Genomic DNA, 21,839 nt, shown 5'->3' with positions numbered 1-21,839 from the left:
CACAGCATCACAATTGGGTTGAGGTCAGGACTCTGACTGGGCCATTCCAGAAGGCGTATTTTCTTCTGTTGAAACCATTCTGTTGTTGATTTACTTCTGTGTTTTGTGTCATTGTCCTGTTACATCACCCAACTTCTGTTGCGCTTCAATTGGCAGACAAATAGCCTAACATTCTCCTGCAAAATGTCTTGATAAACTTGGGAATTCATTTTTACGTTGATGATAGCAAGCTGTCCAGGCCCTGAGGCAGCAAAGCAGCCCATACCATGATGCTCCCTCCACCATACTTTACAGTTGGGATGAGGTTTTGATGTTGGTGTGCTGTGCCTTTTTCTCTCCACACATAGGGTTGTGTGTTCCTTCCTAACAACTCAACTGTAGTTTGAGCTGTCCACAGAATATTTTGGCAGAAGCGCTGTGGAACATCCAGGTGCTCTTTTGCGAACTTCAGATGTGCAGCAATTTTCTTTTTGGACAGCAGTGGCTTCTTCTGTGGTGTCCTCCCATGAACATCATTCTTGTTTATTGTTTTACATATTGCAGACTTGTCAGAAATGGTAGCATGTTCCAGAGATTACTGTAAGTCTTTAGCTGATACTCTAGGATTCTTCTTAACCTCATTGAACATGCTGTGCTCATGCAGTCATTTTTGCAGGATGGCCACTCCTAGGGAGAGTAGCAACAGTGCTGAACTTTCTCCATTTATAGACAATGTGTCTTACCGTGGACTGGTGAACATTTAGAGACGGAGATACTTTTGTAACCCTTTCCAGCTTTATGCAAGTCAACAATTCTTAATCTTAGGTCTTCTGAGATCTCTTTTGTTTGAGGCAATGCTTCTTGTGAATAGCAAACTTAAATTTTGTGAGTGTTTTTTATAGGGCAAGGCAGCGCTATCTCCAATCTCGTCTCATTGAATGGACTCCAGGTTAGCTGACTCCTGACATTAGCCTACGGGTTCACATACTTTTCCCAACCTACACTGTGAATGTTTAAATTATGTATTCAATATAGACAACATAGAAAAATACTACATTTGTGATTTACTAGTTTAAACACACTATGTTTGTCTATTGTTGTCTTAGATGAAGATCAGATCAAATTTAATCACCAATTTATGCAGAAATCATGGTAATTCCAAGGGGTTCACATAGTTTTTCTTGCCACTGTAGTAAGACATCCATATAGTAAGACATCCATACTGTAAGACTTATAGTAAGACATTCATATAGTAAGACTTATAGTAAGACATCCATATAGTAAGACTTATAGTAAGACATCCATATTGTAAGACTTATAGTAAGACATCCATACTGTAAGACTTATAGTAAGACATTCATATAGTAAGACTTATAGTAAGACATCCATATAGTAAGACTTATAGTAAGACATCCATATTGTAAGACTTATAGTAAGACTTATAGTAAGACATCCATATAGTAAGACTTATAGTAAGACATCCATATAGTAATATACAGTTGAAGTCGGAAGTTTACATACACTTAGGTTGGAGTCATGAAAACTCGTTTCTAAATCACTAGACAAATTTCTTGTTAACAAACTATAGTTTTGGCAAGTTGGTTAGGACATCTACTTTGTGCATGACACAAGTCATTTTTCCAACAATTGTTTACAGACAGATTATTTAACTTATTATTCACTGTATCACAATTCCAGTGGGTCATAAATTTGCATACACTAAATTGACTGTACCTTTAAACAGCTTGGAAAATTCCAGAAAATGTATTTCAAGGCCTACCTTCACACTCAGTGCATCTTTGCTTGAATCAAAAGAAATCAGCCAAGAGCTCAGGAAAAAAATTGGTGATCCTAATTGACCCAAAACAGGGATTTTTTTACTCGGATTAAATGTCAGGAATTGTGAAAAACTGAGTCTAAATGTATTTGGCTAGGGTGTAAACTTCCGACTTCAACTGTATTTCATAACATCTATTTGCATTTGTAATTCTACAGTTCAGGAGAACAATATCATGTTTCTAATTCGAGCTCCTAAAGCCGTCCCAGTTGCCATGGCACAAAATGGATACCCAGTGTAATGCAGCACTCTGCACTGTAATAATAAAAAGTTGTTGATTCAAATATACAATTGTAAGGCAACCAGGATTGTGAGTATGCTTTAAAAATATATACAGTGCCTTGCGAAAGTATTCGCCCCCCTTGAACTTTGCGACCTTTTGCCACATTTCAGGCTTCAAACATAAAGATATAAAACTGTATTTTTTTGTGAAGAATCAACAACAAGTGGGACACAATCATGAAGTGGAACGACAAATAAAAAAACTGAAAAATTGGGCGTGCAAAATTATTCAGGCCCTTTACTTTAAGTACAGCAAACTCTCTCCAGGAGTGCAAAAGACATGATACTGTGACGGAGATTTGTCTTCCAACAAGACAATGATCCAAAACATAAAGCAAAATATACAATGGAATGGTTAAAAAATAAACATATCCAGGTGTTAGAATGGCCAAGTCAAAGTCCAGACCTGAATCCAATCGAGAATCTGTGGAAAGAACTGAAAACTGCTGTTCACAAATGCTCTCCATCCAACCTCACTGAGCTCGAGCAGTTTTGCAAGGAGGAATGGGATAAAATTCAGTCTCTCGATGTGCAAAACTGATAGAGACATACCCCAAGCGACTTACAGCTGTAATCGCAGCAAAAGGTGGCGCTACAAAGTATTAACTTAAGGGGGCTGAATAATTTTGCACGCCCAATTTTTCAGTTTTTGATTTGTTAAAAAAGTTTGAAATATCCAATAAATGTCGTTCCACTTCATGATTGTGTCCCACTTGTTGTTGATTCTTCACAAAAAAATACAGTTTTATATATTTATGTTTGAAGCCTGAAATGTGGCAAAAGGTCGCAAAGTTCAAAGGGGCCGAATACTTTCGCAAGGCACTGTATATAATTGTTGAGCAAACTCACAATCCTATTGTAGCTGGGGTAATAAGTTAATTGTTTCAGTATGATATGTTGGATAAAGGAATAAAGACAGACACCAATGTCAGGTTCAATAGCCTTGTTTGTGCATTGTACAAATCCCTACAACTGGAGTCCGGGGAACAGTCTGGCTAGTCGATTACCTATCAACTAGACTCTGTAACATCATCCTTTTCAATAGAAAGTTAGACTCCGTAACATTAATCTTGTACATCTTCTGACCTAATGTCACGCCCTGACCATAGAGAGCCCTTGGAATCTCTATAGTGGTTTCGGTCAGGGTGTGACTAGGTGGGTGTTCTAGAATGTGTATTTCTATGTTGGTGGTTTTGTATGGTTCCCAATTAGAGGCAGCTGGTAATCGTTGCCTCTAATTGGGGATCATATTTAGGAAGCCCTATCTCCCACCTGCTTTGTGGGATATTGTGTTGTGTTTGTGCATGTGCACCGCTTCTTCACGTTTCGTTATTGGTGTATTGTTTTTGTGTAAAGTTTCACTGAAATAAAGATGTGGAACTTCAATCACGCTTGCCCGTGGTCCGCTCATTACGACGATCGTGACACCTAACCCTGATACACAATCCAGGTCTCAATTGTGTCAAGGCTTAAAAATCCTCCTTTAACCTGTCTCCTCTCCTTCCTCCACACATTTTGAAGTGGATTTAACAAGTGACATCAATAAAGGATCATGGCTTTCACCTGGATTCTCCTGGTCAGTCTATGTCAGGAAAAGAGCAGGTGTCCTTAATGTGTTGTACACTCAGTGTAAGTTAAAGCTTAAACCCTGCTGCTAGAATCACAGTGGAAAACAACTGCACTAATGCTAGATTTGTCTTCACTAAACATGGTTTTTAAAGACTCCACTGCAGGCTCACTGCTGAAAGATGATCAACTTTTTCTACAGAGACTCTAAAAGCAGAAAAGCTTCTGAACATCCCATTTTTTTTCTATGACCCTAATTGGAACATGCACTATGTCCTGAAGCCTCAGAAGTTACTCCAAAAGAAGAAACTGTCCTCGTTTCAGATTCTACACTTCAAAGGCTATGCGGCCTGCCTGCCTTCCTGCATGACCATGTCAAGGAAGAAGTTTCGAGTCAAAGATAATGTCGGGGTTCTGTGATAAAGTTTTGTGGGGCCAAACACTGCCTGCTTTACATCTAAACTTCCACAAGCTAGTTGAGTTTGGGGATTTCACTTGAATATACTTTAACACTGAAGACATGATTTGGAGAAAGTTAGTGCACTAACTTAACTATAATCTGTCTCCATATTGCAAAATCTACCTAGTTACAGTAAGTGACAGATTGATCACTGCATGCTGGGTAAGCCTCTTAGCCGTACAGTAGGTTTAACCACTCAACCATCTCCCTCTGTCGAGAGTGTAATAAGCTTATTGCCAAAATATAAGGATGTTTACTTCTGGTTAGAAAAAACAGAGGCCGTGACACTGTGTTGAACACAATAATGGTACCAAGTGAAACGAAATCTGCCCCTACCTCGTTCTCCAACTAATGTGCATGAATTGAGGAGAAAACTAAAGAGGAAATTGGGCATACCCTCCTCATGTCTGCCAAGAGTGGCTGAATTTCCTCTTCACTTGAACACTATAACATGCAGTAGAATATTAGGGGCTGTGATTATAGCAAAGGGAAATCGTGCCTCGAATAAACGCAGATACTGATAACCGTTTTATGGACATTCCATGATATATCTCATTCCCAGTGAAGGCTATAGTTATAGGAGATGCCTCAAAAGGAAGGAAGGAAAAGGGGATACCTAGTCAGTTGCACAGCTAAATACATTCAACCGAAGTGTGTCCTCCACATTTAAACCAATCCCTCAGATTCGACGTCAACGGCGCCCGGAGCAGTTGTTGTTGGGGGTTAACTGCCTTGTTCAAGGGCAGAATGAGAGATTCTTTCCACCTTGTTGGCTCGGGTATTCAAACCAGCAACTTTTCAGATACTGGCCCAACCGCCATCTGCCTCCTACACAGCATATAGCCACCAAGTTCATGGGTAGCTGACTATGGCTGTCTTACAATAGAAGTGTAATGTACATTTCATCATATGTGTCATTGAAAGTGAACATTGTAGTGGATGCATCAACATAGACTACAAGGCCATGGGAAGTTGACTATATATATGGATGTCTTAATATACAGTTGAAGTCGGGAAGTTTACATGCACCTTAGCCAAATACATTTAAACTCAGTTTTTCACAATTCCTGACATTTAATCCTAGTAAGAATTCCCTGTATTAGGTCAGTTAGATTCACCACTTTATTTTAAGAATGTGAAATGTCAGAATAATAGTAGAGAGAATAAGTTATTTCAGCTTTTATTTCTTTCATCACATTCCCATTGGGTCAGAAGTTTACATACACTCAAATAGTATTTGGTAGCATTGCCTTTAAATTGTTTAACTTGGGTTAAACGTTTCGGGTAACCTTTCACAAGCTTCCCACAATGAGTTGGGTGAATTTTGGCCCATTCCTCCTGACAGAGCTGGTGTAACTGAGTCAGGTTTGTAGGACTCCTTGCTCTACACTTGCTCTACACTCTTCAGTTCTGCCCACAAATGTTCTATAGGATTGAGGTCAGGGCTTTGTGATGGCCACTCCAATACCTTGACTTTGTTGTCCTTAAGCCATTTTGCCAAAACTTTGGAAGTATGCTTGGGGTCATTGTCCATTTGGAAGAACCATTTGCGACCAAGCTTTCACTTCCTGACTGATGTCTTGAGATGTTGCTTCAATATATCCACCTCATTTTCCTGCCATCTATTTTGTGAAGTGCACCAGTCCCTCCTGCAGAAAAGCACTACCACAACATGAGGCTGCCACCCCTGTGCTTCACGGTTGGGATGGTGTTCTTCGGCTTGCAAGCCTCCCCCTTTTTCCTCAAACATAACGGATGGTCATTATGGCCAAACAGTTCTATTTTTGTTTCATCAGACCAGAGGACATTTCTCCAAAGTGTACGAGCTTTGTCCCCATGTGCAGTTGCAAACCGTAGTCTGGATTTTTTATGTCAGTTTTGGAGCAGTGGTTTCTTCCTTGCTGAGCGGCCTTTCAGGTTATGTCAATACAGGACTTGTTTTACTGTGGATATAGATACTTTTGCACCTGATTCCTCCAGCATCTTCACAAGGCCCTTTGCTTTTGTTCTGGGATTGATTTGCACTTTTCGCACCAAAGTACGTTCATCTCTAGGAGACAGAACGCGTCTTCTTCCTGAGCGGTATGAAGGCTGCGTGGTCCCATGGTGTTTATACTTGCGTACTTATGTTTGTACAGATGAACTTGGTACTTTCAGGCATTTGGAAATTGTTCCCAATGATGAACCAGACTTGTGAAGGTCTACAATGTTTTTTTTCTGAGGTCTTGGCTGATTTCTTTAGATTTTCCCATGATGTCAAGCAAAGAGGCACTGAGTTTGAAGGTAGGCCTTGAAATACATCCACAGGTACACCGCCAATTGACTCAAATTATGTCAATTAGCTGATCAGAAGCTTCTAAAGCCATGACATAATTTTCTGGAATTTTCCAAGCTGTTTAAAGGCACAGTCAATTTAGTGTATGAACTTCTGACACACTTGAATTGTAATACAGTGAATAATAAGTTAAATAATCTGTCTGTAAACAATTGTTGGAAAAATTACTTGTGTCATGCACAAAGTAGATGTCTTAACCAACTTGCCAAAACTATAGTTTGTTAACAAGACATTTGTGTAGAGGTTGAAAAACGAGTTTTCCTGCCTCCAACCTAAGTACATGTAAACTTCTGACTTCAACTGTAGATGTTATATAGATGTTATGACACAGATGTTATGAACTAGATACAGTGCCTTGCGAAAGTATTCGGCCCCCTTGAACCTTGCGACCTTTTGCCACATTTCAGGCTTCAAACATAAAGATATAAAACTGTCTTTTTTTGTGAAGAATCAACAACAAGTGGGACACAATCATGAAGTGGAAGGACATTTATTGGATATTTCAAACTTTTTTAACAAATCAAAAACTGAAAAATTGGGCGTGCAAAATTATTCAGCCCCTTTACTTTCAGTGCAGCAAACTCTCTCCAGAAGTTCAGTGAGGATCTCTGAATGATCCAATGTTGACCTAAATGACTAATGATGATAAATACAATCCACCTGTGTGTAATCAAGTCTCCGTATAAATGCACCTGCACTGTGATAGTCTCAGAGGTCCGTTAAAAGCGCAGAGAGCATCATGAAGAACAGGGAACACACCAGGCAGGTCCGAGATACTGTTGTGAAGAAGTTTAAAGCCGGATTTGGATACAAAAAGATTTCCCAAGCTTTAAACATCCCAAGGAGCACTGTGCAAGCGATAATATTGAAATGGAAGGAGTATCAGACCACTGCAAATCTACCAAGACCTGGCCGTCCCTCTAAACTTTCAGCTCATACAAGGAGAAGACTGATCAGAGATGCAGCCAAGAGGCCCATGATCACTCTGGATGAACTGCAGAGATCTACAGCTGAGGTGGGAGACTCTGTCCATAGGACAACAATCAGTCGTATATTGCACAAATCTGGCCTTTATGGAAGAGTGGCAAGAAGAAAGCCATTTCTTAAAGATATCCATAAAAAGTGTTGTTTAAAGTTTGCCACAAGCCACCTGGGAGACACACCAAACATGTGGAAGAAGGTGCTCTGGTCAGATGAAACCAAAATTGAACTTTTTGGCAACAATGCCAAATGTTATGTTTGGCGTAAAAGCAACACAGCACATCACCCTGAACACACCATCCCCACTGTCAAACATGGTGGTGGCAGCATCATGGTTTGGGCCTGCTTTTCTTCAGCAGGGACAGGGAAGATGGTTAAAATTGATGGGAAGATGGATGGAGCCAAATACAGGACCATTCTGGAAGAAAACCTGATGGAGTCTGCAAAAGACCTGAGACTGGGACGGAGATTTGTCTTCCAACAAGACAATGATCCAAAACATGAATCCAATCGAGAATCTGTGGAAAGAACTGAAAACTGCTGTTCACAAATGCTCTCCATCCAACCTCACTGAGCTCGAGCTGTTTTGCAAGGAGGAATGGGGAAAAAATTCAGTCTCTCGATGTGCAAAACTGATAGAGACATACCCCAAGCGACTTACAGCTGTAATCGCAGCAAAAGGTGGCGCTACAAAGTATTAACTTAAGGGGGCTGAATAATTTTGCACGCCCAATTTTTCAGTTTTTGATTTGTTAAAAAGTTTGAAATATCCAATAAATGTCGTTCCACTTCATGATTGTGTCCCACTTGTTGTTGATTCTTCACAAAAAAAGACAGTTTTATATCTTTATGTTTGAAGCCTGAAATGTGGCAAAAGGTTGCAAAGTTCAAGGGGGCCGAATACTTTCGCAAAGCACTGTATTATGAAATAGATATTATGAAATGGAAATTATGAAATAGATATTATGAAATAGATATTTGTGAAATGTAGATAGTCACAGACTTTGGTCTATGTTGCTGGTGGCTTTTCTATCTCTCTGCCTGTTGACTAGTAACAACACCTGTTACATTTAGCTGTTTTGTTGACAACCAGCAGCCAACCTGACTCTGTCCTTTTTCCCACAGCGACAAAAGCTGATTCACGTGCTAGAGGAAGAGCGACGCCTGCGATTGGACAGTGAGAAGCGGCTTCGGGAGGTGACGGACGAGTCGGAGCTGGGCCGAGCGCAGATGGTTTCGCTACAGCAGCACTTCTCCAGGTAACATGCAGCCCCTACGCACGCACACACACACACACACGCATATATACATACACACTGACACAGGCAGACATGAGCGCACACACACACACACCGCCGTCCCACGCGCCATGGCAACGTTTCCATGACAACAGACCAGTAGGCACCACCAGCTTACTGTACCACTGTAGCATGACACAGGTCAGACACAACCTATATAGACCTAGATACATTCTGTCTATGCTACCATCAGATTGCACTGTCGTACTCATTGACATAATGGCAAAGATTTTAATGCCACAGACTTTGCCACGGGTTTCAAACTAGGGGCCAATTTTAATTTACACAGCCATCTCTGTTTTTAAATCCTTTGTGTTGAGAAATCTTTATTGCAAACCGTCTCTCCTCAAACCGTCTCTTCATTCATCTCTTGGTGTATCACTTCATCAGTCAACCTTGACTGTATTGAAAGACAATTTTTTTTAAATTTCTCCACCATTTAAAATGAAGGAAGGATGAAGTCTTTGTCAGTTCTCTGACCGTGAAGAATGACAACTGCGTCGAGAGTCCATTTCCCCCTTTACTATAGGATCATTTATATCCTACTGCAGCCCCAATGAGGTGTAGTAAGCAAATTCACCACTCAGCTCAGAACTGATGTCATAATTAGGAGATAGTCATTCAACGCACTGCCGCACGAGAATAACCCGTGGATTTTTAGAATGAGCGCTGATCTTCCCATTTTAAATTGGGCGAGGAAAATCTGTCCTATTAAAATAGTGTGACATTGTATTGGAGTTAGTTGTCTGGAGTTAGTTGCTCAGAATGACCTCTGAACTCTGTGGGTCGTCATAGTTGTCATGTAGTGTTTTAACTATGGGGTCAGTACAGCTATGGTACAAGTCTAACAATGGTATAAGTGTTTCTTCTCTAAGTTTTGTAGTAGTATTGTAAGAAATGTGACGTTCTTAAGACCGCAAACACCAAGGGTGTTTGTGGGCCAGTGGCTACTGTCGCTGCCCTTGGTCAAGGCGATTGGAGTTTAAGCATCCCCTAAAATCGCAACAATGGTGTCAGTAGTGGGATTCGGACCCACGCCTCCAAGGAATGTCAGATGTGTCACAGTGTAATGGCTACTATGGCAACTCACCCGCTTCACTCAACCGCATTCACAACAGCTTTGATGGCTAACACACTGCAATGCACATCAATGAAATGTTAATTAACTTATGTCCCAATGATTCTATATGGTGTCAAACTTAATGGACCAGTAGTGGTTAAACCATCAGCATGGGCCATTGTCATTACAGCCCACGAGCTCAACATACCCATGCCCCACAACTCTGTATCTTGCTCAGCGTTGGCTGTGGCATCCTGTCACCATATATCTATATGCGTATCCATCAACATATTCATTCTGTCGCGGAATTCCTTTATCCATGTGGGCGTACAGTATGGATTAGATTTTGCAGTCAGCACAGAGAACACAGTCAGCTCAGACATGCTATTGTGTATCTGTATAGTAGCTAGCTACCCCCCCCCTCCCAATATGGAATAATGCCTGAGGAGTCAGGCACAGATCATTCAACACAGAGATCTAATAAAAGTCAGTGAGCGGGGGGCGACATCGTATCATGTTTACATAAGTGCCTGTCTCCAGTCTTTGTCCCTATTCATTTCGCCCTTCCCTGACTGCCTCTGTGACTGCCTCATTTATGTCTGCCATCAGTCTGATCCCCAATCAGTGTCTGACTCAACCAGCCATAGCCTTATTATGTGTTCTGTCACATCATCCAGACTCCCGGCTGATCTTAGATCTGTTTATATTCTGGGCTATCACTGGCGCGGACCAATGAATCAGCTGATGGAGTTAGCATAACGATGCCCGATGTCCCATAGCCCGAATAAGTGAGGCGGGCTAGACTGGGTGTGCATGTATGTGTGTAGGGGAACATTTTTATTAGGCCTATCTGTGATTGGGTCCTGCTCTAGTCCCTTTGTGACAGATGCTTCCGTCGCCGGGCGGTTGCCTCTCTCCAGACGGATTGTTCTTATTGGCTGTGAACCCTGTGGATGACTGCATGCCTCCTCGGCCCCTAGACTGTGGAAGAACAATGTAGACAGGGATTCCATTATGTCCTTATAATGCTCAGCGAAAAGAGACCTTCCCACCACACGCTATAGGAGATGAAGTGCTTGGCATTGCTGGTGTAATTCTCCCTCTATTGCTCATAGTCAGTAGTGGTGGATGGCAGTAATTTCAACAAGGATTGCTAGAAATGTGTTTTTTTTACATTATATTGCTCTTGTTTCTGTACATTTCAGTGCCTATTAAAGGAGGTTTCCCTGCAGTGACAGACACAGAGGAGCTAAAAGGCTTTAGAGAGACTCAGTGGCTTGTTGAATTCATAATGTTTGTTTTTGTATGTTGGAGTGTCTGGCTGCATCGGTGGATTCGGGTGTGGGTTCGGGTGTGGGTGCGTGTGTGTGTGTGCTTGTGTGTTTATTGTGTACATGTTAGTGTGTGTGTGTGTGTGTGTGTGTGTGTGTGTGTGTGTGTGTGTGTGTGTGTGTGTGTGTGTGTGTGTGTGTGTGTGTGTGTGTGTGTGTGTGTGTGATTTGCGTGTATCCCTGCATGTGTGTGTGTACCTGGCCTCTCATTGGATTATTATGTTTACATGGGAGCCAGAAATGTGTGGCGGTGGTCGCAGTGGCAGATGGGACATCTGTGTGGTCACTTTAATTAAGAGCTTACCAGCCAGCAAACCAGTCAGTCAGCAGACTGCCCACACTGTCTTCAGCCTGAACCTTTGACCCACTTGATAATGCCAGCTCTGCACTCTTAAGTCACTGACACACACACAAACACACACACACACACACACACACATTGTGTGTAGTGCTTAGTTCAGGATGATTGAGCATATTGTGCCTTATAGTTGCATTATTTCATTATCCCACTAAAATCTGATTCTCCAGTGAAATAACCTTCCATTGTACCTGTTTCTTTGCTTGTTCAAGGATAGAACCTATGTGCCCTAAATACATTTTGGCAACACATATTCTACATCAAAATGCACTACTTTTGACTAGAGCCCTATGGCCCATGCTTGAAAGTAGTGAACTATTTAGGGAATATGGTGCCATTTGGGATGTAGACATAGCCTACCATTCATTTCTCATCAGAAGAGAATAGCCTCATCCCATGAATGTGTCTCATAGATAATATCCAGGAATTATGGAGGTTGATATCCAATCTCTTTGGGTGCTTTCACACGTGGTCCCTTTGAGACCATTTTTGCAGATTTTTTTGTGTGCAGTGTAAACAATCCAAAGGAAATCAGACCCCTCAAAAGTGCCCCTGAAGCAACCCCGAACTGAAACCATCTCAAAAGGTGGTCTGAGTTCGGTTCTCTTGAATTCCGCTGTCCGGTTCACTTTTTTAGGGCAGTGTGAACACAAAGCTCCCCAGGTTCGCTTCTCATTATTCCGGCATAACACACTGGACTACTGCAACACCGTTTCCTCTGACGTAACTCCTCCCATTGGTTTCACGAAAGAGAGAAGATGATGCCGTGTAGGTTCGAAGAAAAAACTTGCTGTTTTTGGATATTGATTAGCGATGCAAAGACATTGCAACATTTGTGTGGAGTTTCGTACTGATACGATGTTCAGATCTTTTTTTTGTTGCAATATATGATCTATAGGATGAGAGCCTTGTAAACTGTTTGTTTGATTATGGGGGTTGAATAGCGTAGGAAGACAACAACATATTTGGTGAATCAATGCTTGCTCTTAAAGGGGCATTGGGTGTACAATTTTCAATTACAGCATTATTTAATCTGAAGTTATTCTTCTGCTATTTATTCTGTTGTTAAAATGATCTTCTGATCATTATTATTATGTCTCATCTATTAGTTTCCAAAATGTGAGTAGGTATATCTAGCTGTCTGATAACATGTTCTGATGGAATTGTTTGTCCTGCACTTGGTAAAAACCCAGAATGCATTGAGTGAATGTTGGAAAAAAATATTAGTTCCTCCTAAACATAACAATGTGTGTTGTTGTTTGTGTTGCACTGCTTTGCTTTATCTTGGCCCGGTCGCAGTTGTAAATGAGAACTTGTTCTCAACTAGCCTACCTGGTTAAATAAAGGTGAAATAAAAAGGATGTGAATTCAAAGAGGACTCAGGCCACAAAATAGGTGAAGTGAATTGGCAAAACAGTTGGGTCCTCATTCAAAGACAAGGGCAGTAGGAATAGAAAGAGAACTGAGTTCTTTTGCTTTTTTTTTTAACCCAGAGTACACTTTAAAGAGGGCTGTATGTGAATACACCATTAAATAGACTGGAATCTATTTGACCCTTGGCAACAATTAATTTTAGTTTTGTTAATTGTGGCTCCCGTGTGGCACAGCGGTCTAAAGCAGTGCATCTCCATGCAAGAGGCGTCACAACAGTCCCTGGTTCGTATCCAGGCTGTATCACATCCCACAGGGCGGGACACAATTGGCCCAGCATTATCCGGGTTTGGCCGGGGTAGGCCGTCATTGTAAATAAGAATTTGTTCTTAACTGATGAAAGAAAATCACAATGAAGTCACATTCAATGATGATAGTGCATTGAAATAAGGTTAGAATAGGACCTCTAAATTGGATAAAGATAAAATACCACAAACACATATCAATATTTTGGTAACATTTTTGTAGCCTGCAGGAATAATGCTTTATAACATGTTATGAGCCTTTATGGCCCTGTCTTAAAGGGCTATAATATGTTATGTCTGTCTATATGTAACAGAACCATCTTTTTTCAGTCGAACTTCATTAACATAACAGGACACCCTTTTTTGTGAAGTTATTAGAGAGTCTGTTTTAGTTTCGTCTTTCCACAGCCTGGTTTCATAGACTAGACGTAACATAGTAAATGTACATTCGGAATACTCAAATTAGTATGATATGTTATGTTTGGTATGGTTACTTAAGACAGAAACGAAAGTAGGGTGGTTGGTCGGGGTGGATGGGTAGGCGTATAATGCAAACGTCTAACAACCCAAATGTGTCTAGTAAACCAAAGGTTTTGAGTGCGAATCTCATCAAGGACAACTTGAGCATTTTATCTAATTACCAACTTTTCAACTACTTACTACTTTTTAGCTACTTTGCAACTACTTTGTATGTTAGCTAACCCTTCCCCTAACTTTAACCCTACACTTAACTTCTAAACTTAAACCTAACTCCTAACCCAAACCCCTAGCCTAGCTAAAGTTAGCCACCTAGTTAGAATTCCTAATATATATTATGTTTTGCAAATTCGGAAACATATTGTACGTTTTGCAAATTCATCATATATAATACGAATTGTAATTCGTAACATATCATACGAAATTGGTGATGGACATCCACAAATGAATGCATACCATATGAAATATAACATATCATACTAAATGGAGTGTCCCAGATTTATGTACAGAATAATACGAAATGCTCTGAGACCAGGTTGCTTCCCAATCTCCTGTTTTGGAAAACCAAGGTGTTGTGTGCTGATATGAGAGAGTTATGTTAATGAGCTCTTGTTAGATCCATGGCATCTCGCTGTCTCCCTCCGTCCTTCACTCTGATCAGGGAATAGAGAAAACACACATCAGAGAAAGCCTAAGAGTGGTGCCAGACGAACCCCAGGGAAGCACAGCTTTTTACTAGCCCCAGCGGGGATGTGTGTGTGCTTCCTGATGTGCCCCGGTGCTTTCTTTTCGGGAGGTGAATGTAAGGGCAGATACCTGATCGAAATAATCGTTTAGTAGTGGGTCGTCTGGCTTTTTTCTCTGTTTTATACACAAAAAGACGTCATAGTCTCGGTTCCCAGTTTTTTGTTTTCCTTTGTGTTCATGTCTGTCCTCAGATCAGCAGGTCTGCATTCCTTAAGGGACTGGTCACTCACACACTCGAACCCCACCAACACACACACACCCTCCCCCATCCCTATCCAGCTGAGCATTAAAGGGGAGGAGACCCCAGCAGGAAGGTCACATGGTCGGCCCCTGACTTGGGTCAGCCCTCAGGGAGCTAGCTCTAGATTGGTTGTCATTAAAACTCAGGGATTAGTGGAAGACTTAGAGCCCACACAGTCCACCCTGTAGGTTATTTACACCCACAGGGGCCTGACACTGTAGAGAGAGGACAGAGGACAACGGGAAACCAACTAACAGGAGCCCTCTCAACTTCTCGAGGGCTGAAGTTTGAACAGTTAGTAGGACAGAAGCAGAGTTACATGGACAAGTAGCGGGAGATGGAGGTGAAAGAAGGTGGCCGTTTGGACTTTACAAGAGGTTGACTGGACTGGATTGTAAGGAGAGCCTGAGTCACATCACCCCCAGCAGTCTATCCCTCCTCCACCCCTCCCTCCTCCCTACAGTCAGACAGGATGTCCTGTGGACAGACATGGACCCGGGGGCCACTGGGGCCCCCCATCAAAGGCTTCCACTTAGGGCTTGGCCTGAAGATGAGGGAAGCAGTTTTCAGGTAATGAAAGATCCAGGCTCGCTCTGTTTCTCACTGTCTCTATTTGTCTTCAACACTTGTCTAATGTACCTTTCTGGAGACAGAACTTTGAAAACTCCGGGAGTACTCAGTTGCATGCTGGAGAACTCTTAAACCTGCACACTAAAGCCTATGTTTTTTTGTATAAGGTCCTGGCCACCTGCAATAATATGCTGACTAATCAATGGCCTAATGGCCTCCAAGACACTTATCCACGCTCTCCTTCTTGACTTTGAATCAGCTTTGTCTCTACAAGTTGAGTTCCTTGTCAGGATAAGGGAGGCGTATGGAGTACAGGCTTGTGACTACTAATAACAACAGCAGATGATGACTCTAGGTCTAGATTTACAACTCTGTGGAGTATTCTGTCTGCACGTTACTGGTGGTGGGTGGGGGGGGGGTAGGATGATGTAAACCGGCAGGAATGAGTGGATGGACGTTCAAGTCCAGACGTGTTGTTTGGAGAGTCATGCTTGGTTTCAGACTGCTGAAGCTGGCCCCCACAATTACCACAGACTGAGAGAGGGGAAGAGAGGAGAGAGACCATAGGGTCAGGCTATACAAACACCACAGACCATGGTCATGTGCTTACCTCGTTAACGTGTTAGCGCGTTCCGGCCCACAGCTGTACCGGCAAGTTATCACCCGGCCACAGCGAGATAGCTAACACACATATTCCCCTGATTCCCAATGAGCTCGGTGATTGCGTTTGTGTGCACTCACGTTCAGAGATCAATGCCCTTTTAGGCTAATCAAACACCCAATACCATTTGAAGCATTTCAAACAGGGCCCCTCGGTCGGAGCAGCTGCGGAGTTGATTGTGGCGCTGTTTCACACCCCGCACATCTGGTGGTTTCTTGAGGAAAAAACAGCCTCTTTGCTGTTCCACTCACATCTGTCCGACTTTGCTGTTCCACTCACAGCCGTCAGACTTTGCTGTTCCACTCACAGCCGTCAGACTTTGCTGTTCCACTCACAGCCGTCAGACTTTGCTGTTCCACTCACAGACTTTGCTGTTCCACTCACAGCAGTCAGACTTTGCTGTTCCCCTCACAGCCGTCAGACTTTGCTGTTCCACTCACAGCCGTCAGACTTTGCTGTTCCACTCACAGCCGTCAGACTTTGCTGTTCCACTCACAGCCGTCAGACTTTGCTGTTCCACTCACAGCTGTCAGACTTTGCTGTTCCACTCACAGACTTTGCTGTTCCACTCACAGCCGTCAGACTTTGCTGTTCCCCTCACAGCCGTCAGACTTTGGTGTTCCACTCACAGCCGTCAGACTTTGGTGTTCCACTCACAGCCGTCAGACTTTGCTGTTTCACTCACAGCCGTCAGACTTTGCTGTTCCAATCACAGCCGTCAGACTTTGCTGTTCCACTCACAGACTTTGGTGTTCCACTCACAGCCGTCAGACTTTGGTGTTCCACTCACAGCCGTCAGACTTTGCTGTTCCACTCACAGCCGTCAGACTTTGCTGTTCCACTCACAGCCGTCAGACTTTGCTGTTCCACTCACAGCCGTCAGACTTTGCTGTTCCACTCACAGACTTTGCTGTTCCACTCACAGCCGTCAGACTTTGCTGTTCCCCTCACAGCCGTCAGACTTTGGTGTTCCACTCACAGCCGTCAGACTTTGGTGTTCCACTCACAGCCGTCAGACTTTACTGTTTCACTCACAGCCGTCAGACGTTGCTGTTCCAATCACAGCCGTCAGACTTTGCTGTTCCACTCACAGACTTTGGTGTTCCACTCACAGCCGTCAGACTTTGCTGTTCCACTCACAGCCGTCAGACTTTGCTGTTCCACTCACAGCCGTCAGACTTTGCTGTTCCACTCACAGACTTTGGTGTTCCACTCACAGCCGTCAGACTTTGCTGTTCCACTCACAGCCATCAGACTTTGCTGTTCCACTCACAGCCGTCAGACTTTGCTGTTCCACTCACAGCCGTCAGACTTTGCTGTTCCACTCACAGCCGTCAGACTTTGCTGTTCCACTCACAGACTTTGGTGTTCCACGCACAGCCGTCAGACTTTGCTGTTCCACTCATAGCCGTCAGACTTTGCTGTTCCACTCACAGCCGTCAGACTTTGCTGTTCCACTCACAGCCGTCAGACTTTGCTGTTCCACTCACAGCCGTCAGACTTTGCTGTTCCACTCACAGACTTTGGTGTTCCACGCACAGCCGTCAGACTTTGCTGTTCCACTCATAGCTGTCAGACTTTGCTGTTCCACTCACAGCCGTCAGACTTTGCTGTTCCACTCACAGCCGTCAGACTTTGCTGTTCCACTCATAGCTGTCAGACTTTGCTGTTCCACTCACAGCCGTCAGACTTTGCTGTTCCACTCACAGCCGTCAGACTTTGCTGTTCCACTCACAGCCGTCAGACTTTGCTGTTCCACTCACAGCCGTCAGACTTTGCTGTTCCACTCACAGCCGTCAGACTTTGCTGTTCCACTCACAGCCGTCAGACACATTAGCGATGGATGAGAGACTGTTAGTTCCATATTTAAACCACCCACTTTATTAGAGGGTTTGTTAGTTGCTGATTTCATTACATTTCTCCGTCCCCACCCTCCCTTGTGCCGTAATTAACCGAGTCACAGGAGTTCTAACGTAGTCGGGGAATTGGAATGATTGAGTTTATTTAGGGAGATTAGGGGAGGTTTTGAAATGACATTTCAGAGGCTGATCAGCTTGGAGAGGTTATTCAGATGTAACCGTCTGTCTTTCATTACTGTATAGTGGTGACAGTGGAGGGGAGGTCACTCCGTTTATAAAATATATACTTATTACAGTGTGTGTTAGATTACACAGTGCTATCTGTAACTATGTCTGTAACCCAGACCTCCATGTTGATACACATACTCTACTTTGATCTGCACTCTTAAGTCACTGACACACACACACACACACACAGACACTAATTCCCTTCCGCTACGGATTAACCATGTTGGTTGTGATGATATTTTACAGGCGTACTAAACGAGGTCAGATTACAAGCCTGTGTGAAAGTAGGGCATCCGTTGGTTCACACATGATCAAGGCTTTCCTGTCTTGCCACTGTTCAAAGGGCTGCCGCTGGGTAGGATGCAGGCCAGCAGACTGCCGGTGGCACAGTGACATGGAATATGCAGTGACCTTATGGAAGTTGTATGGATCTCGTGGCGGTGGCACTCGTCTGTGGCAGTCACGCAGGCAGGCAAGGCAAGGCAAGGCAAGGCAAGGCAGGCGACACACGACACACAGGAGCTGTCTATGGTGTAATATGAACACCTGTCAACACACGATCAGGCAAGTAGACTGATACACATGGTCAATGCATAGAGACACTTGTGCTTTAATAGCCGCTACTAAAGTCATTTATTTAGAAGGTTGAGCCAGTGAGGTTTCTGTCTGAACGTTCCCGAGCGCGCCACTTTCTCCTCTATAGCCATTGCTTGAGTATCATTGGACGCTTCCGCCTTGTTCTGTTTATTTTGGATCGTTTTCAAAACCTATCAAGATGTCCACAGTACTGACTTGGATACACATGATCCCAAATGCTGACCAATAAGAACATCTGTTTTGATTGTTTACAGCGGGTCATTTCATAGGGAATTCTCAGAGGCGTTCTCCTACCTCATCAAAATATCGAGAATAAAGGCGTTAACATGGCACCCGCTCTAAATCCTGGCCAAAGTATTTTAATATATGGCTATGGGTATTACTGTACAGATGTATGAACATATTTAAACTCAACATGGGAGTCAAATCTAACTTGAAATGACCCTGTACTTCATTACATATCAGCAATGCCAGGCACAGTAGATGCTTATGATAGGGAATGACAGAAGAGCCTGTACAAGGCCCTCAGCTGGGATAGGTTGATTGTGAAGGGGAGAGAACCTGACCACAGGCCACCTTCTCCTCTCCATGCCCCAAGAGGAGCATCCAGGCAGGGGGAGGTTTGAGGAGGTTGGGGGACAGCTGTGCTCCTGGTTTTGCTGTGGAGTAATCGGATTCATCCTGTCATTCTCCCTAAGTGTCTCCTCTGGGGCCCGTCAGTGATGTTCTGTGCAGCATGTGGGCCACACATGCTACTCTTCACACGCACATTCGCAGTCACACACGCGCACACATACACACACGCACACACACACACACACACACACACACACACACACACACACACACACACACACACACACACACACACACACACACACACACACACACACACACAACCCTGTCACCTTATCACAGATCCTCTGGGAGCCTCCGAGGGCTAGAGGCCTCTGCTCATATGGGGCCCTTGGCTCTCAGCATACTGCTAACTGCTTCCTATGGCCAGAGATGTACATGTGGAAAAAACATAATGGATTTGCTTGAACTCCAATCTCAACTAAAGGAGGGACAAGAGGTGGAAGAACGAGAGGATTGTGTTTTCAAGAGGAATTAACTCAAGTCTTATCCATATGTCCATACAGTGACTTTTTGGTCGCATGTTTGTGAGAATTGTACCCTATGTGACATGGTACTTCACTCAAATGAAATGAAAATGGTGGCAGCATCCTGGAGGTTGTCATTATCTCTCTCAGAAGAACAGGAGGCTGTAAAACAGTGACATGACTGCCTTGGTCTGCCTGGCCTCTGACTGCCTCACTCGTCCCTTTGGTGTCCCCCTGCCTCCCCACCATGCATGTCTCATTGTCAGGGGTCAAAGGTGAATTGAAAGAGCCAGTGGTCCTAGGGTTTAAGGAATTTGTAATGCTTCCCCTGTGCCAAAGGGGAACGATGCACACCCCCCCCCAACACTGGATGTGTATCGCCTGGTCAGAGAACGAGTGTAGAGACCCCAACAGCATTTGTCCTGAGGGCTTTATTAGGGGTCCAGGTCACTCAGTCCAGGTCACTCAGGTAGGAGGAGAGGGTAGAGGCCAGTAGAGTCTCCATTACAATGACCCATTCTGGTCGAAAAACACAAAACAAAAGTTTGAAAGAGGATTTTTTTTTAAGTGGCTTAGCTTAATCTCTCGCCCGGCCGGGCAATTACATGCATTTACAGAGGTGGAGGAGATTTAGTGGAAAAAAGTGTTCAACCTGAAAAATGGATCTTCAAGAATGCTGAGTCGGATAGTTTGGGTGAGTTTTCCTGGAGCTGCTGCCAGGTAAAGGCAAGAATAATATTTATCCATCAAGTCATGGTGACCCCTCGTGACCCCAATCCAGCCACAACCTGATGATTGTTCCCTACTCTTTTTTTGGGGGGGGGGGGGCTTTGTCAAACCTTCTTAATGGGGGTTTGGGAGAGCTCAGCTCCCAATACCGTGTTGATGGAGTGGGAGTTTGGTCCAGGGCATTTCCCAATGCGCCCCGAGGCTGCAGTAGCCAGGTTGACCAATCCAACCCATGAGCTCATGGTCTCACTCTTTCTTATCTTTATCTCTTTATCAAATAAGTCTGTTTGTCTTTCAGTCTGTCTTCCTGTCTGTCAATTGCTATTATTGCTTGTGTACAGTATTGCCATGACGACACAGCAGTGATTTACATAGCAATAGAAAGTGTTGGTTCAACTCAGCCTCCCTAATCCCTGGCAGCCAATAAAGCTCCATGTCTGCTGTCCATCCATCCATCTATCCCTCACACTCATCCCAGGCTGAGTGATCCCTATCCTGGCTTCCCCCCTGTGGCCACAGACCTGATCCCTGGTCGTAGCCTAGCCGCAGCCTAGCGTCGACGCAGCAAGGGCTGTCCTCCTCTGGCTCAGGCTTAACATGGGACATATGGGAAAGGGTTTCCCTCCCTCCCCCTTTACTTCTCCCTCCCTTTGGACTTCTTCCGTTATCAGACTATGGTCCTGACTGGGACAGCGTTGGGATTGGATAATAACCCACCACAAGGCAGGCCACCTCATAGAAAGCGAGACTGGTTGAGACTGGCTGGCAGGTTGTGTGTGGTTCATGATTCCAACGCAGCGACCAGCTAACGGACGACCAACCAAACGTGCTGGCAGTGTCTGTTAGATGGGAAAAGCACTCAGGCTTGTATGATTCTTGTCTGGCCTATTTTAGTGGACCCACATTTTGATCTGTGTCTGGGTCATCCGGTGACACTCTGAGAGCTGAGTGCTGAGAGCAGGCTGGCTGGTCCGACTGCTTGTCCCCATGGAGCTCAGGGAAGTGTGCACGGTGTTTGTGGCATTGTTGAGGAGAAGGGATGTTTGTAAGAACCAGAATGGACCCAAATTCAGCAACATGGGGTAAGTCGGACTGAGGCAATCTGATCAGTGTGAGCGTTTAAAGATCTGTTTGTGTGTGTGTCATTCTTTTTGCTAAATCCTTGGTTGTGCATGAAGCATTGTTAGAGGTACCTCTGAGAATTAATTTAATTTCACTTGTGTCCGTTCTACACCCAGAATAGCGCTTGATCGTTTTCATTGACAGGTGATAAAAATGGCGTCCCATTTGAAGTCTGGACGGCGGTGAACGTTTTCATGGCTTTAATGGCAGGAAGCTGCAAATCTGTGTTTCAATGTTCGGGCCATCTGAAAATGGCTGAGACATGAGTAATGTGAGACACAGGATGCAGGGGAGACCGCCACACAGGGTGTTCTACCTCTAACAGGCTATTTTGGTCCATCA

At 43.8% G+C, this 21,839-nt stretch overlaps 1 protein-coding gene across 4 annotated transcripts in view; it reads left to right on the top strand.

Annotated features, from left to right (window-relative positions):
• Positions 1-21,839, top strand: part of LOC109890615 (nck-associated protein 5) — a 176,993-nt gene that overhangs the window by 88,706 nt on the left and 66,448 nt on the right. For all 4 annotated transcript variants that reach the window (XR_004209943.1, XM_020482563.2, XM_020482565.2 and 1 more), the window contains one exon: positions 8,566-8,699. Coding sequence is in view for 3 of the 4 variants with exons in the window: in XM_020482563.2 (XP_020338152.2) it covers positions 8,566-8,699 (134 nt within the window). In the remaining variant the exon portion in view is untranslated. The remainder of the gene's footprint in view (positions 1-8,565; positions 8,700-21,839) is intronic.

This window comes from Oncorhynchus kisutch, linkage group LG5 (genome assembly GCF_002021735.2).
Source record: "Oncorhynchus kisutch isolate 150728-3 linkage group LG5, Okis_V2, whole genome shotgun sequence".
NCBI lineage: Eukaryota > Metazoa > Chordata > Actinopteri > Salmoniformes > Salmonidae > Oncorhynchus > Oncorhynchus kisutch.
Note: the sequence above shows the minus strand (reverse complement) of the source record. Positions and strands in the feature narration are given on the sequence as shown.